Here is a 15931-nt window from a genome sequence, read left to right on the forward strand (position 1 = left end):
ATTAAAGTGCCTGCTGATATGTTCTTACAGATTTGTGCCTCTTGTTTGACTAAATGTTGCTTTAATTTATTACGGAGATTAAGGGTAATGTGAAACCCTTTGAAAGGATAGAAGACTGCACATGTGATCCTGGAAGTCTAACAGGTCACCTATCACTACTTTAGAATGATTGTTTTAACTATGTATTGTACAGTTTTCTCACAGATAAAACAAGTGAGAAAAGGAAACTCGCCAATATCTTTGTTCCAAATAAAAAATTTGCTTACATAACCGAGATGTGCAAACTAGATTACTTGATAAGGGATATACGGATTCATAGTAACACTATATATTGTTTACTATGTCCTTGATGACCACATCAATACAACCAATGCAATTATCCAATGGAAATATCAAATGTTGTCAAAAACAAGCAAGTACATTATTTATGTTGAATGTTAGGAACAACAGGTAACTGCTGTTCTCTTTTTGGCTGCTGCAGTGTTGTTTTCAGCCTGAGTGTGATCACCTGAACTCCTCTCACCTGCAGCTCTGACACCTGCCCTGATTGGCTACTACTGATTTAAATACCTGTCAGCTTCTCTCTGCCTTTGCTGGTTATAGCGTTCGCACGCTAGCTTCTCCGTGCTCCTGGTTCTGCGATTAGTCTGCCAATTTCCTTATTGATACCCGTTCTGACCTCTGCCTGGATACCGACCGCTTGTTTGCTCTTGGCCCTGACTTCTACTTGGATCCAGACTCTGTCTTTTCATCTGAGAGACCTCCTCCCATCCGCAGGATCGAGGTGCCAGCTATCCGCTCCATGAGACTCACCTGTGTCTGCAGTGTTTCACAGTACAGATTTACTGCTCGGTCTTGCTCTGGCATTTTCCCTGAAACTGTGCTGCTCTCTAGCTCCATCTCACACAGGCCACAGCTGGTACTACACCATCCTCTACTCCACACTGCCAATCTAATACTAGAGGAGGTTGGTACTAAAACCTGTTACTATGTGTTCCTGCTTTATCTGGTCCAGGAGTATCTCTGCTCAGCACCCCACAGTCAAGTCCTCTGTGGTGCCTACCTACCGGAGTTGAGTAATCACTATTCGAAAGTAAGTCCTGGGGACAACAGAGTACCGGTGAACATATCTGGTTCTATGGGAAAGGGAGTTGCTATAGGTGAAGCTCTCGTCAACAACAGGTTCTGATAACTCAACTCGTAGGGTGATTTGTGACATTGGATATACCAGAAAATCTGTTGGACTATACCTATTTATCTTGCAATTTTAAACTTTCTATAGCAGATCAAGATGATCTTCCAAATAATTTCTTTTCAAACATGGTGTGTGCTTGGAACAATTGTCTTGCCGATAAACAGATTTTCTTCCAAAGTGCAGCTTTCACAATGATGCATCACATATATTTCCAAAATACAATTACATACATGCTTTTGTTATTATCTCCCGAATACATTTTAGGTTACTATCTCTGCTGCTATGTTAATCAAGACCATAGAGCCTTCACCATGCCTCACACTCTCCTTACTATGTGGACATTCGTTAAAAATAAGTTACACTTGCTTTCATAAGTAAGCTAAACAGACTGCCAAAAGTACAGTGGGATGGAAATATGGCCTTTGCAAGATCCAGGGTTTTTTTTTCCCTCTTATGTTTATGAAGGATTATTTACTTGATGTTCACGTAGTACAGCTGTGCTTCTGAAGGACATTTCTCATAGTATGCACTTGGTTAATAATGTTTTCTTGAAATACGATAGTCACTTTCGGTGTGCTGAGGAAAAGTATGTTTCTTCAAATCCCTTAATAAAAGTTTGTTTCTTCAAATCCATGTTGATTTGCTTCTTGGACAACTTTTGTATTTCCTTACTGGTTGATTTCAATTTAGTTGGTACTATAGTTATAACAGTCGATTTAAGAATCTTAGAAAACCATACCCACACTGCAATTGTGTCTTCTATGCCAAGCTTAATTATGAGATGCCTCTCACTCTAGCTTCTTTAGATCAGGAACAATTTAGTTCAGGTGATTGTATCTAATAATTTATTATATAGTATAAATATATGTAACTGTTCAAAAATTTGACAGCAGTTGCCCCAATATTTGTTTTACTTAAACACTGGTGGTGTTTTGGTAAAAACAGCTATTTCTGATTTGGTTAGCACTTGTTACTGTAATTGCATTTGTCCTGATCTCTATTGTCCTAGTAAACATAAATGCTTTAAAAAGACCCCAAACGGGAACATAGCAAGAGATGTAACAGTAAGTATAACTGACATGCTTTGCTTTTCATTTAAGCTTTTTATTATACTGCACCCCAGCACCCTTTTAGTCCCTGTCCAAGTTCTCCATTATGTGGTTTTCCATTTCTGATTGAAACATGAAAGGGAAATACTATTAACACACTTTACTTCTTACCCAAGGGACAGTAAAAAAAAAATCAGGGCAAGACTGAAAAGTATATATTAAATTAAGATTACTTTATTAAAAATAGCAATGTTTTGTCTTCGTTGTTCTCTATGCAGTCTGTTACAGTCAAAGAGCACGTTTTAAAAAGGTGCTAACTTTAGAGTTCATCATTCTGGTAGGGAAACGTTTTTATTCTAGATATAAACAAGTCTACCTTTATAGCATTGGCTGCCTTTGAACATCTGAAAAACAGCACATATGGGACACAAAAGCATGTGGATATATAACTACCGCAATTGCATTACTTCACACAACAAAAATGAAATATTTAAACAATAAGATGCACAAAAGCGATAAACATAAAGCTTAGAGGAAAGTTTAATGTACACACAAAAAACAAAATTTCTGTGCATTTGGGCCATGATATATATGAAATGCACTCCTACAAAAACATTGAAATTTAACGATTACAGTGCAAAATATATACAAGCTTTCCCCTTCAACAGCTGCTAGCAGGTGAACTTCTGTATGCCACTGCTCAATAAACCACTATAGCTTGTCAGCTAAAGTGCAGGTTGATTGTTTAAGTGTTTTGCGAGTTGCAAACACAACCAGATGAGTTAGAACACAGCAACAAGCATTGTCAATGTTTGATATTGTGTAGTAAAGTGTAGTGGATGCAATGCCGTTATTTTTTGCGAGATATTTTGGGAACTCAGCTTGTGTACAATCTGTAAAGCTAGGTACACACTACAGAATTTTCCACCAACTTTTTATGCTGATCGATTTTACATGCGATCGATGGTCGGATTGCTCGGTCCATGGACTGCAAACACATTAGCCTTGTTTTAGAAGATAAAGGGCAGAGCAGACTTCCCTTTAGCGACTTTTTACAGCCATGTTGTCGTGAGCAATGATTGCAATTTCGTACACATTGGTCGGAAATTTATACACACTACACAACGGAAACGAAAATATTAAACGGTACGACCAACCAAATGAGACGACAATCGTCCATTTGGGCAGACCTTCGACCAGCGTGTCACTATACACACTGACCCGACTTTTGAACGAGCGGTCGTATGTCGGCTGATTGAGCCGATTATTGGACGAAAACCTTGTAGTGTGTACCCAGCTTTAGTCATTCTCTTTGTTACAGAAGTTGATAACTAAACTACAGTCTGAGATAAGTAGGATATCTGCATCTCTGAGACCACCACTGCCTCAGAATCCCCAATAGACATACTGACTGGACAAATGTGAACTCTGGAAGGAGAAGAGTTGGAAGAACACATATTGTACAAGCTATAACCTTGCAAAAAACTCATTTGTGGCCCTACAACGTTAGATTGCATAGGTCACACAGTAGTAACAGAAAGCCAGGAAGGTAGGAAACAACTTATGGGGGACTCCGTGGTAAAGGATATATTTTTTGGAACTGGTTAGTGAAAGGAAGTTGGAGGTAATATTCCTGCCCAAAGCTACAGCTAAAGCACATTCTAAACATTGTTCAAAAAGTTTGCGGAGGTCGATAAGAGGAAAGTGAAGAAGAAATGCATGAAGCTAGGGACTGCTCTTAGACATGCAGCAAACTCAGTGTCTCAGCATACAGAAGAGAAGGCAGGATTCTTCACTCCATAGCATTTTATGTGTGGCTGAGTAGTTGGTGTAAGGATTTGGGTTTGTAGGACGTAGGTGTAATACTTGGCCAAAAATTGGTCTATATAAAAGATTGTCTGCACCCAGTTTGGAGCAGAACCAACATAGTAGATGAACAGTTCAGACACTTCATTATGTGCTACTGGTCGGTTGATACAGTCCTGTTTCTTGCTCCCCTTCTTTTAAACGAGATTTACTAATTGGTAACATTATCCTACTGAACGATACACTGAACAGAATTGAATCTCTCGCTCTCTCCGTTTTTATATATGACTTTCATTTAAGCTGCCTATGTGATAAATACTCGCTAGAATATAACCTGCTGGTGTTTAAGTGTCAATTCAATGCTTTATATCAGGATTGTAGCATGTCAGATTGTATTTGATTTCCTTTCTATTTTGAAGACCAGTGTATGATAAATTATATTTAAATGGTGTGCACCAATACTCCTACTGAGTATGGAGCAGATGAAACCAATTAAAAACACATTCTGATTGGATCCCTTGGAATAAAAATGTGGACATGCAACACGGAGCAATGTTGCCTTCTGAAGAAACCACTAGATATAGTGGGGCAGCACGGTGGCTAAGTGGTTAGCACTTCTGCCTCACAGCACTGGGGTCATGAGTTCAATTCCCAAACATGTGGAGTTTGCATGTGTTCTCCCTGTGTTTGTGTGGGTTTCCTCCCACACTCCAAAAGTAGGTTAATTGGCTGCTATCAAAAATTGACCCTAGTCTCTCTATATATATCTCTCTCTCTCTCTCTCTCTCTGTCTGTCTGTGTGTATGTTACGGAATTTAGACTGTAAGCTCCAATGGTGCAGGGACTTATGTGAATGAGTTCTTTGTACAGCGCTGCAGAATCAGTGGCGCTATATAAATAAATGGTGATGATGATATAGTGGAGAAACGCGTCAAGTTTTTTATTTTTTTACCAGCAGAAATTATTGTGCTTTCCATTTATCTTACAAGAGCACACCTGAGTTTGAATTTACTATACTGGAATCTCTGGAGAGTGGGAAATTAAACACCAGACTACTAAACACAAGGAGTATTATAGAATGCTAGCGTTCGGACCATTGTGCTGAGTTTTTAAAGCCAATACTGGAGAGACGCTATTGTGTTCCTTGTATCCTCATCACTGCATAAACATCTACCGGCAGTAAGATTTGATTCATAAGAACTAATTGTACAGCATCTTGTTCCTACGGTTGTTCTTTTCATCCGTTTCCAAGACTGGATGTCCCTCTTTATCCCAAGCTATGTCTCAGACTTTATCTATGCACTGACACTTCAGAATAAGAATAAAAAAAAACCAAAATATATATAAGGGTCATTACACGTCAGTTTAACCAGGTGTGTCCACCACCCATCTCAGATTAACGTAATTTTTTTAGTTGAGAGGATGGAAAAAAAAACCTATTTCTGCCAAATATCTCACGTGTCTGACCATAAGTTTCTGAAATGTTGCTTTATCAATATATAACACTACTTACTAATCGCTAAAAAGTAATATACAATTTTTCCAGAGTGCATCAAAAAAGTCACAGCAGCCCTATCAAACCACTTAGGATCACCAGTAATCCGAAAACAGGAGATAGGCAGATAACCAGGAACTTGTCTCTGTCATATAAAGTCAATATCTGAAGAATAATCAGAAAATTATCATATAATGTCCAAGTAAAACTTGAAAATGATCTCTTTTCTTTACTTCTTTATCTCCACTCTTCCCAACCAGGAGCAGTGATTACACATAAAAAGAAAAAGATTGTATATGGTGAAGTATGCTAAAGCAATTCATTTCTTCCTATTAGAACATGGCTTTCACCAAAGTAAAATCCCAGTGTAAAACACAAAAGACTCCATGCAGTGGTGACCAATCTCCTTTCACCCCCAGTGGTAGTGTGCTTCATTAGCTATTCTTCAGAGTTCAGCCTCAGGAGATAATCTTTCTCACTTTCTTCCTCACGATCCTCTTTATATCCTCCTCATATAGGGATGAGATGGTACAGCAGGCTCGGAAATAAAGAAAAAAAAGGCCAAACCTGGGAAAATTACCCTTAAAACTTCATATGTATTTATTAAACAGCAAACAATTTAAAATAATACAAAACATATAAATCCCCTTAGGAGGGTGGCTAGTGAAGCAATTATTCCTACTAGATCCTGCCGAGGGTATATCGCATAACAATATTTAGGGCCAGGTGTTCAGTGGTCCTCTTTTGTAAACAATTCCTCCAAACAGTAGGTGACAAGAATAAAGTCCCAATAGGCACCTCCTCCAATCCACTAACGCGTTTCCATCCTTCTGGATCTTTATCAGTGTAAGGGATGTTCTCACCCTCAGATTCTACTGATAACAGTGAATAGTCAATTGAAAGAACTTGGTTTCAACAGAATCACATAAATGAAATAGTGCCACACTTTTCATAAATAACAAACCTATCTTAAACCAGGAATGTATACTTACATAGTAGTTCACAAAATGACAGTTACCTTCCAATAATTCCGATACAATATGGTTGCCATAGCAACAGTTTATGCTCCAATCCTATATATTCATCCAAATACAAATAATAACCTTAAACATACTTGTTTTTTTATTGGGATTACGCTCCATGATGTATTTTTCATGTTTTTATTAAAACAGAGCCCATTCCGGACCGCATTGTCTTGGTAACCAATTGGCATCATATAATTCCGTCTCTGCAACCAGAAGTGACACCCTGATGTAGCGCTGTACACATCATGATTTATTCGCTTATGCTGATATATTTAAATATTTGCCATAAGAACCCGTTTTTAAATCCGGAAGTGACGCTCTGATATACAACTATATGTTACATTATTATGATATAAATTGGTGCCATAGCAACCATTGTTAGTTACGATTTCTCAATATGGCCCCAAACGATACCATAACAACCCATTTTTTATTTCTTTCAGATCCCAATAAACACTTTCAGTTCTAATGTCTCCTATTTCTCAATAGTAGTATATATAACATTGTCTCCAACACCCAATCCATTTCAATTGAGAAATTTACCAATTACTCCTCAACAATATCAAAATAGGATATGATAATTAGATAATCCCATTTACCATACCTTATCGGTGAGTAAAATATACCACTTAATATTAGACCCATCTCTTTATTTAAATGAATTAGAATATGGATACTACGTCTACAGCCCCAAACCTTTTAAGGAATATTAACATTTAGTAGTGGCAATCCATATTACATCAAAATTAATCAAAATAAATATGATCTTCATTTCTACCATTACTTTCTAAACCACCATAACAATCTCTTGACACTATACAGGATCAGCGGACTCTTATCCAATGAATCAGCAAAATTTATGTAATTTATGTCATAATTTATATAATTACAAAAACCACTTCAATTCAAAGTCGTTGTTTAGTCCACGTGTTACAAGTGTCTTCATATTGTAAATATATTAAATTTCTGCGTTGGCCAAACTGGTCTTATTTCTATTCCTTCAGTTCTCCCTAACCAATTTGACAGCACAGAAATACACTAGTCCATCAATCGAATAATTGTGATGGTCTTTAAAATGTGATAATACGAGTATTAAGAGTACATGTTTTACCCACATACTATTTCCCAAATATGCATTCCAAAATGGAAACCACATTTTTGGAATTACACATAATAAATTCTTTCACTGGATATATCCGTCCATCTACAGATAGTAGTCATTTTACTCTTTATAGATTTACAACCAATACATACTCCACATTAATGGAAACCTTTTGTTGTAATTAAGTGTCTCCACATCTCTCTAGGTAATACATTAGTCTCTAGATTATCCCGTAAATTGGGAGTCTTTTATAGATAAATTTAGGTCTTTCTGGAATAATGTTTATTAATTTAGTATCCTACTTGAGGTGGTCCCAATGTTTTCTTATAGCCTACTTCACCTGTTTGTATTGAGCATTGTACTTCGTAATAAATGCAATGTTAGATGAATTTGTACTGTCATTTTTCAACAATATTTCCCTATCAAGACCCTAACTTTTTCTAGTACGGTCATCTTTGGGGTAACCCTTTTTCAAAAAACGATCCTTCATCATCTCAACTTGTATAACAAAGAGTGGTTTAGTGGAGCAATTTATTTTTACTGGTTGGAACTGCCCCAATGGTATCCCCTTAATCCAGTTACAATGATGATGACTATTTGCCTTAATTTAGGCATTGCTATTAGTGGATATTTTTTTTTATATATTTTAGTCTGCATCCCACCCTTCTCAATGCACTGTAGATAGCAAGATCCAGAAGGTTCACACTTACTGAATGGATGTCAAATGTAAAGTTCAATTCCATATTAGTGCTAAAGTAAGAACAAAAGGCAACTAGCCTCTCCGTACTACCCCTCCACACGAAAATGATCATGGTTATCAATAAAATGATACCATGCAACCAGGCTTGCCCTCTGTTCATGCCCTGTCCACACAAACTTCGCCTCCCACCTATTCCTAAATAAGTTGGAGTAACAGGGGGTAAACCTGATCCCCATAGCAGTAACACTTCCTGCAAGTAGTAACTCTCTTCAAAATAATTATTGATCAAAATAAATTCAATCCCTTTCAAGAGAAAGTAATCTTCTACACAATTATTACTACTTCAAACCCCACTTTATGGTTAATATTAGTATATAGCCAACATACATCGTTACTCGATAACACTCTTTATCCCAAGAAATTAATTTTAATTTCTTCAATATGTTGGTCATATCCCTCAAATATGTTCTATTTTCTTTTACTATCGGTTGAAGGTGAAAATCTATAAACATGGACAACTTCAATATTTTTTTCTCCACTATCAAACAGAGTCCCATGCTGATTATTTTGTGGCAGTAATGTATACCTTTATTAAGCACCTAAAAAAATGGGGATATCGAATATTGATTTAACCTAGCATTTTTAGTCCTTTTCCAAAAGCTTGCATTTTTGCTGTAACTGGAAACGTAAGGCAGGTGGAGTAATTTGCTTAGGATTTTTGGATTCTGTAGGAAAAGATACCTTATGAGTCCAAATTTCGTGGTGATTCCTTAATAAACATCAGTGATATTTCAAATAAACTGGAATAAATAAGCCGCAATTAGTAAATATTTTAAAACATTGAAAAAAAAAAAAAAAAAAATCGGAAACTACTGGTCAGACAGTTGAGATATTGGGCAGAAATAGTTTTTTGGACATCCTCACTTATCAAAAGAAAAACCATAAAAATCTGAGATGGTGGTGGATATTTCAATTTTTTTGGGTGATCCGATGTGGAATGACCAGGGCTCTGTGGGGGCCATATCATCACTTCCAGGACTCCTTGATCTGATTTACATTAAGGACAGCTCTTATTGACATTGGCTGTATGTTTGGGGTCCTTGTACTGCTGCAGAATATATTTGGAGCCAATCAGATGTCTCCCTGATGGTATTGCATGATGGATAAGTACTTGCCTGTATTTCTCAGCATTGAGGACACCATTAATCCTGAACTCCATTTGCTGAAATGCAATCCCAAACTTGCAAGGAACCTCCACCATGCTTCACTGTTGCCTGCAGATACTCATTGTATGGCTCTAGAGCCACTGCAACCATTTGTCCAGCCATAGTGCACTTATAGCTTACACATAAGTGGGGAAGCCATTTTGAGTCTTCCAGTAAAATTCATATAATATGGCCTATCTTGGGTCACAGTTATGTCACTTGTTTCTACTGAACGGGTAGGCTGCATATTCATAAAATTGTTCTGCCCACAAATGGATGTCTACACTGCATATGTAATATGTACTTTCAGCTGTATCGCATGTAGTTCTCCGCTTGTGCTCCAATTATGTGTGCTGTATAACTTAAAATGTATTCACATGTATTTAGGTTGAGTATTTAAAATGAAAATCAATCGGATAATATCTGGTAGTTTCGGTTGGTTTTGTTCCCCCGTATTTTTAGTACTGAATACTATAACTACTAGGATATATTTATTTTGTAATATAACAGATACATTACACCATGTCCACTAAACAGTAAGTTATGATTCTCTGCACATATGCATAGGAAGATACATTAATTCTATCTTCTTTATGCGGCTAGTATCTATGGATGACACTTTTTTTGAGTGGTCAGTTTCATGGAAAACAAATATATACAGCGGTCTTCTCATATATGGATAATGAAAAGTATTGATGTATATGGTGACCCCGATTGGTTCTTCTTTTCTGAAATCTTTTAGCATCTGGGAGTAGCGCAATAAAACCATAATCTATGACATCAGGCATTGCTGCATAAACAATTAAACAGTGACACAAAGCAGATCTCTAAAGCATATATTAACCCTTATTTACTTACAGTGACTTGATGTTAAAACAACTCATATTTTCGAAAGGATCAGGATCACATTAATATATTATGTTCTTGATTCCTGATCAAATTATAATCAGGACACCATTCTATATTTGCTAAAGTTTTTTTTAAGAGCCCTAGTAAACAATTATGCTATACTACCATCATTTATTTCATTAGATATGTTTTCTTTATCTCAATTATATGCTCATATACCGTATTTCCCCATGTATAAGACGCACCTTTTCCCCCAAAATTTTGGGTCTAAAAACTGGGTGCGTCTTATACAGGGGTAGTAGCACTTACCTTGACAGATGATTCCTCTGTTCGGTAAAGTCTCCTTTCTTCTGTCCGTCTGATCCTGATGCTGGAAATCCATTTAAGGTCCTCTTCGCGACGCGACAAGTACCTGATAGGATCCTTTCAGGACCTTGACAAGGTCCTGAAAGGTCATCGCGAAGAGGACCTTAAGCGGCTTTCCAGCATCAGGATCAGACGGACAGAAGAAAGAAGACTTTACCGGACAGAGGAATCATCTGACAGGGTAAGGCAGAATTTACTATAGCGTTGTCTCTCCTCTGTATATGCTGCACAATTACTCTGAAAAAATTGAGGATAATGTTTATCCTCAATTTTTTCACCTGATTTATATAGGTGCGTCTTATACAGTGGAGCGTCATATACATGGGGAAATACGGTACTTAATATAGAACCACAGGACCCAAATTCATATATGGTGGCATGGCAGAGGGATTTAGGGAAGGAGATTTCAACATACAGAAAATATTTTTCCAAGCAATTTAAGTTTACAAAAAAAACTTCCTAATGTCTTGAACCGCCTGTACATGACCACAGAAATACATTAAATTCAATGTTTCTCCACACCATTTCAGAGGTTGTTCTTACCAAAGCTTCCACCAACATGGGATTTCCCCAATGTCTAAGAAATTTGGAGATTAACTGAGAGCTTGATTCTATTTTTATAACCCTATTAGTTATACCGCCAAATGCCCTATTAAAGAACTGTCTTCCCCTACATGTAAGTCATGTAGGGGTGGACATGTTTCTTCTGTAGCTAAATTGGCCCTGGTGTCACTGATTAAAACCAACATTGCCCAGCCGTGTGATCCACAGCAGTCTGGCAACAATCTTTGTTCAACTACATGTTGAAAGATCCCTCCCAGATTTTTTTGTAGTGTGAACACATGGTTAAAATATAAAAAGGATAGGATTGAGGCACCTAATGATTTCTTTCTAGTGAACTGAGGAGGATCCATGGACTTGAGGAGAAGCCATAGTAAGACTAATTTGAACACATTTTTCAAGGGCTGTGTATTTGTTTGCCATTAAACTTTAAAAGTGGGTATGTTTTTGCCAGGGTCTTGTGACTCCCCATTTTCCTTCCCCACTTTTCATAAACCTTTCCATTTCCCTTTACATTATATAAAAAAATATAATAAAATAAAAATGTATATACAACATAAAATTCAAGTCACACATCCAAAAAAATGTTAATGTGCGTTTGAAGCTCTATTCATGACAGCAGTGCGCAAGTCAATTGCTATTCTTTCTTTTTTTTATCTTTATGGTTTTACACACTTTTTTTTTTTAATCCTGCAAATGCCTCAAAAAAATCAAATAAATCCTTTCAGCCAATAATACCCTTCAATCAACTGATATTATTCTTCCAGCTGTGATCCCAAGCTCCACCACAAGTAATAGACACCCCAAGGAACACCTTTAACCTTTCCACAAGTAACAATTCCATAATATGGATTAATGCTTTCCCTGTGCTATTCTTATTTTGACTATTTGCTTTGCACAACTGTACTTTAGAGCATAAAACCACAGATACATAAAGCTTTGGTTTGGTCCACCTAGTGTTTGTGCGAGTTATTCAAGAGTAAACATTGTTCTCTAAAGTTATGTTTGTAATTCAAAAGTATAGATTTCGGCCAAAAGTTTAAATTTGTTGTGTAAATTTTAAAAACTTTTGAATCTTTTAAATTCTGTACCATGTTGTTTAAAAAAAAAAAAATACTATAAAATACCATCGATTTTTTGGAAGCATAATTTTATTTTTTAGATGTTATTGTCCAGAAAAATATATATTTATTGGGAAAGTGTAATCAGAAAAAGAGGGGCTTAAACTTACACACATATGCAAAACTTGGAAAACTTGCTTGACCAAGCTGAATGAACAATCTTCAAATCCCGTGTTAGACAAAATATAAACAAGGACCCAATATACTTTTTCAGATTGTCTTGAATTCATGAAATCAGGGGCACCGATAACAGGTTATCTAGAACTTACATTCTCCAGCTTGAGAAAAGTGGGCAGAGGCATCAGACGATGAGGGAGGGAGGAAAATAAATCATACCACAGTACCACAGTTGATTTAGAGTATAAGGGTACACTTAAGAAAAATTGTGTAATTGCAGTTAGACGTAATTTAGGATAAACTATTCACAAATACATTTTCAGATCTGCTTGACAGGTACACTTTACCAAATGATCAAGTACCACTTTCATTTTCCATGTGTAATTTTGGGTGTGGGTTTGTTTTTACTGTGTAAGCTAACATATGGAATCTAAACAAACTATACTGTGATACTCTCCAGGATTTATAGACTATTGGGGTGTGCGACAGAAGTGATTAAATTAACAGCAATTGACAGAAAGAGTAATAAAGGTGATATACATTGTAAAGCTCTCTTGAGCAGGGCCCTCTCTACCCTATTCACCTATTATGCCATCTTCTTGTCTACCTCCAATGTCCCATCTTTTTTTGTGTGACTGTTGAGATCCTCCATTTATCTTTCACTTGTTTATTTCTACTTTACAATTTATATTTGTAGTGGCACTTCCATGTTTTGCTATTGTGTTATTTGCTAAAATGTTTACTTGTAGATTTTATATAATGACTGTACAGCTCTGAAAATTGTGGCACCTTAAAAATAAATGATGATGATATAAAGCTAAAATATGTCAAACAAAACTTTAATCATGCTTCACCTGATAGATGCATGTATAACTATAACATAACGTAATAGTGAAAGCACGTATCTACACATATTCTTATATATTTTGCTCTTATTAAACATTAATTCTTAGGTGAAGCAGTACCACACCCAGATTAGATAATACCCCCTGGAAATGTAGTGATGAGCTGCTGGGTTTAGACTGTCTTTTGTGCTTTAGTTTTTCTGCATCTATTCGAAAATGGTACCAGAACAAATAAGCAACATACTGTTATAATGCTTAGAAATAGTGCTACTGCCACCTACTGATATCTATCCATCTACAGATATATATATATATATATATACACACACACATACTATTATGGGAGGGTATATAAGTGCAGAGTGGGGGGATTCTTCAGGGAATTAGGAAAGACAGAGACCCCTCAAGATGTAGAGCATTTTAAATCTTACACAAGGATTTGGGATCCCTGCGCTGCTCTGGACAGTGATTGGATGTTAACCATGTCTGTCGAAGTGAAGCAAAATTATTGACATTACATTTTTGTTTGTCAGTTGTAATTTTGTCCATTGTGCTAGAATTTCATGATTTACACTCAGTTAGCTGGTCACTGGGGAAAGGAGTTCTGGACAAAAAAACAGTCTACATATTAAAGGTTTTTTTTTTTGCTGGATAATATAAAAATGTGGTTCTTTGGTATCAATTTTGGTACAAGCCTGTTTATTAACTTTATTTCACTAAAAATTGTTACTTGAACCCTTTTCCCCATTTATTCATACATGTATTCTTCTGTGCCAGTACCTGTAGTGCAGCCAACTTCTGCCTTAAGTCGCACATGCAATCCTTCACCAGAGAAGTGCTGCACATATCTGCATGTGGAAGGAATTAGTTTGACCTCCTGTGGTAAATGAAGTTCTTCGCAGTTATCAGGAGACTGGATTTGTAAGGCTGACTGAGTTACTGAAATGTCAATTGGAAATCTTTTGCCTTCAAGGCCCCTAAAAAATAGAAAGGCACAAAAACAAACAACATTTAACTTCAGGCATAGGTTGTTGATAAATACTCTTCTCAATTATTTTTTGAACTGCAATGAATAAAAATGACTCTAGCAGACACTAGAATTCATATTGAGAGCACATAGTTAACTATAAAGGTCACATTTGACTGATACTGCAAAACTATTAAAAATTAATAAATGAAATAGCAGATACAACCAGTGGGAAGTGCAACAGATCTCGTGTTTAATTTAATCAGCGTGGAGGGAAAATTAATGAAGAGCTGGCTCTCTACCCCCTTTTCCCTTTTATTTATTATAAATTAGATTTTACATCTATGCTACATAACACTAAGACCGTGGATTGTCAGTTTCCCCCCAAAAAACCATCATCCCTGTAGGTTTGCTGATAAGTTGGATCAAAAAGTAGATCAAGATTATTATTTTATTTCTAATGAGCTCTTTAGAATACAGATATGTCTAACGAGTGTGGATTAGGAGAGTGCGCAGTTTGTTCAAATAAATGTTAATTTCAAACCTGTTTATTTTTTTTGTTAAAGTTTGTAAAACTGTATAGAGGCAACTGATAACAATTTTTACAAATATAATATGTTGTAGAGAAAGATGAACAATAGCCTTTCATTTTGTAAAACATAATTACAGCTTGCAATACTGAATTTTTATCCACTCTCACTGGAATTAAAATTGAAACCTTTTCCCAATATTGGTTTAGGAAAAAAGTCTTTTTTCAGAACTTTTATTTATTTATTTTTTTTCCGAAAAAGCCGCCCTTATGTCCTCTAACCTCAATGGTCTCTTTTATTTCATCCTCACTGCAAAAGGAAGCCCTTCCTTATTTTACACCCGCTCCAGAATCTTTGATCAGGGTGAACAAATATTCATTGTTTGTGACACATGGGCAAGCAGTCAATTTACCATTCTGGCTGACTCAGTTGAAGTGTAGTCAATATTTAGTAATGCCCTAAAAAAGAGCTTTCGCAAACACTCAAGTTTTTGACAGAAACCCTACTACCTCCTTATCCAATGCATGTGTCAACTAATGATAGTTTTAAGCTTTAAATAGCCAGTTCCGTAACTAACCATCAAGCACTGAACCATTGGAGTAAAATACATGGTGTGGTGCTAGCCGGATATTTCCCTGCAGCTGTTAAAAAGTAGAGTATTACCTCCCCACTACAACAGGAAGCTGTAACTCTCCCCACATATTTTGAACAGTAACCTGATGGGATCTGATCTAGTTAAAAAAGTTGAGCATTAGTTTCTGTGACATCATTGCCCCAGTGTATGAATCAACCAATGCAAACGGTTCATTTCTGCAAAAGACAACCTGCATAGGGGGGTAGATTTACTGAACCTTCTAAAAAGGAAAAATGGAGATGTTGCTCATATCAACCAGAAAACCACACAATTGTTACTGTTCTACCCTACTTTCTTACTACATGCAAGTAGCAGGCTATTCTTCATCTGTTTCCCCCAACGCACAACGTAATCACTGCACTCT

At 36.4% G+C, this 15931-nt stretch overlaps 1 protein-coding gene across 4 annotated transcripts in view; it reads right to left on the minus strand.

Moving 5' to 3' along the window:
* UBE3D (ubiquitin protein ligase E3D) overlaps positions 1-15931 on the minus strand; it is a 138472-nt gene that overhangs the window by 115149 nt on the left and 7392 nt on the right. For all 4 annotated transcript variants that reach the window (XM_075202694.1, XM_075202697.1, XM_075202695.1 and 1 more), the window contains exon 2: positions 14217-14413. In XM_075202694.1, coding sequence (XP_075058795.1) covers positions 14217-14413 — 197 coding nt within the window. The remainder of the gene's footprint in view (positions 1-14216; positions 14414-15931) is intronic.

Source organism: Mixophyes fleayi, chromosome 3 (genome assembly GCF_038048845.1).
Source record: "Mixophyes fleayi isolate aMixFle1 chromosome 3, aMixFle1.hap1, whole genome shotgun sequence".
Classification (NCBI taxonomy): domain Eukaryota; kingdom Metazoa; phylum Chordata; class Amphibia; order Anura; family Limnodynastidae; genus Mixophyes; species Mixophyes fleayi.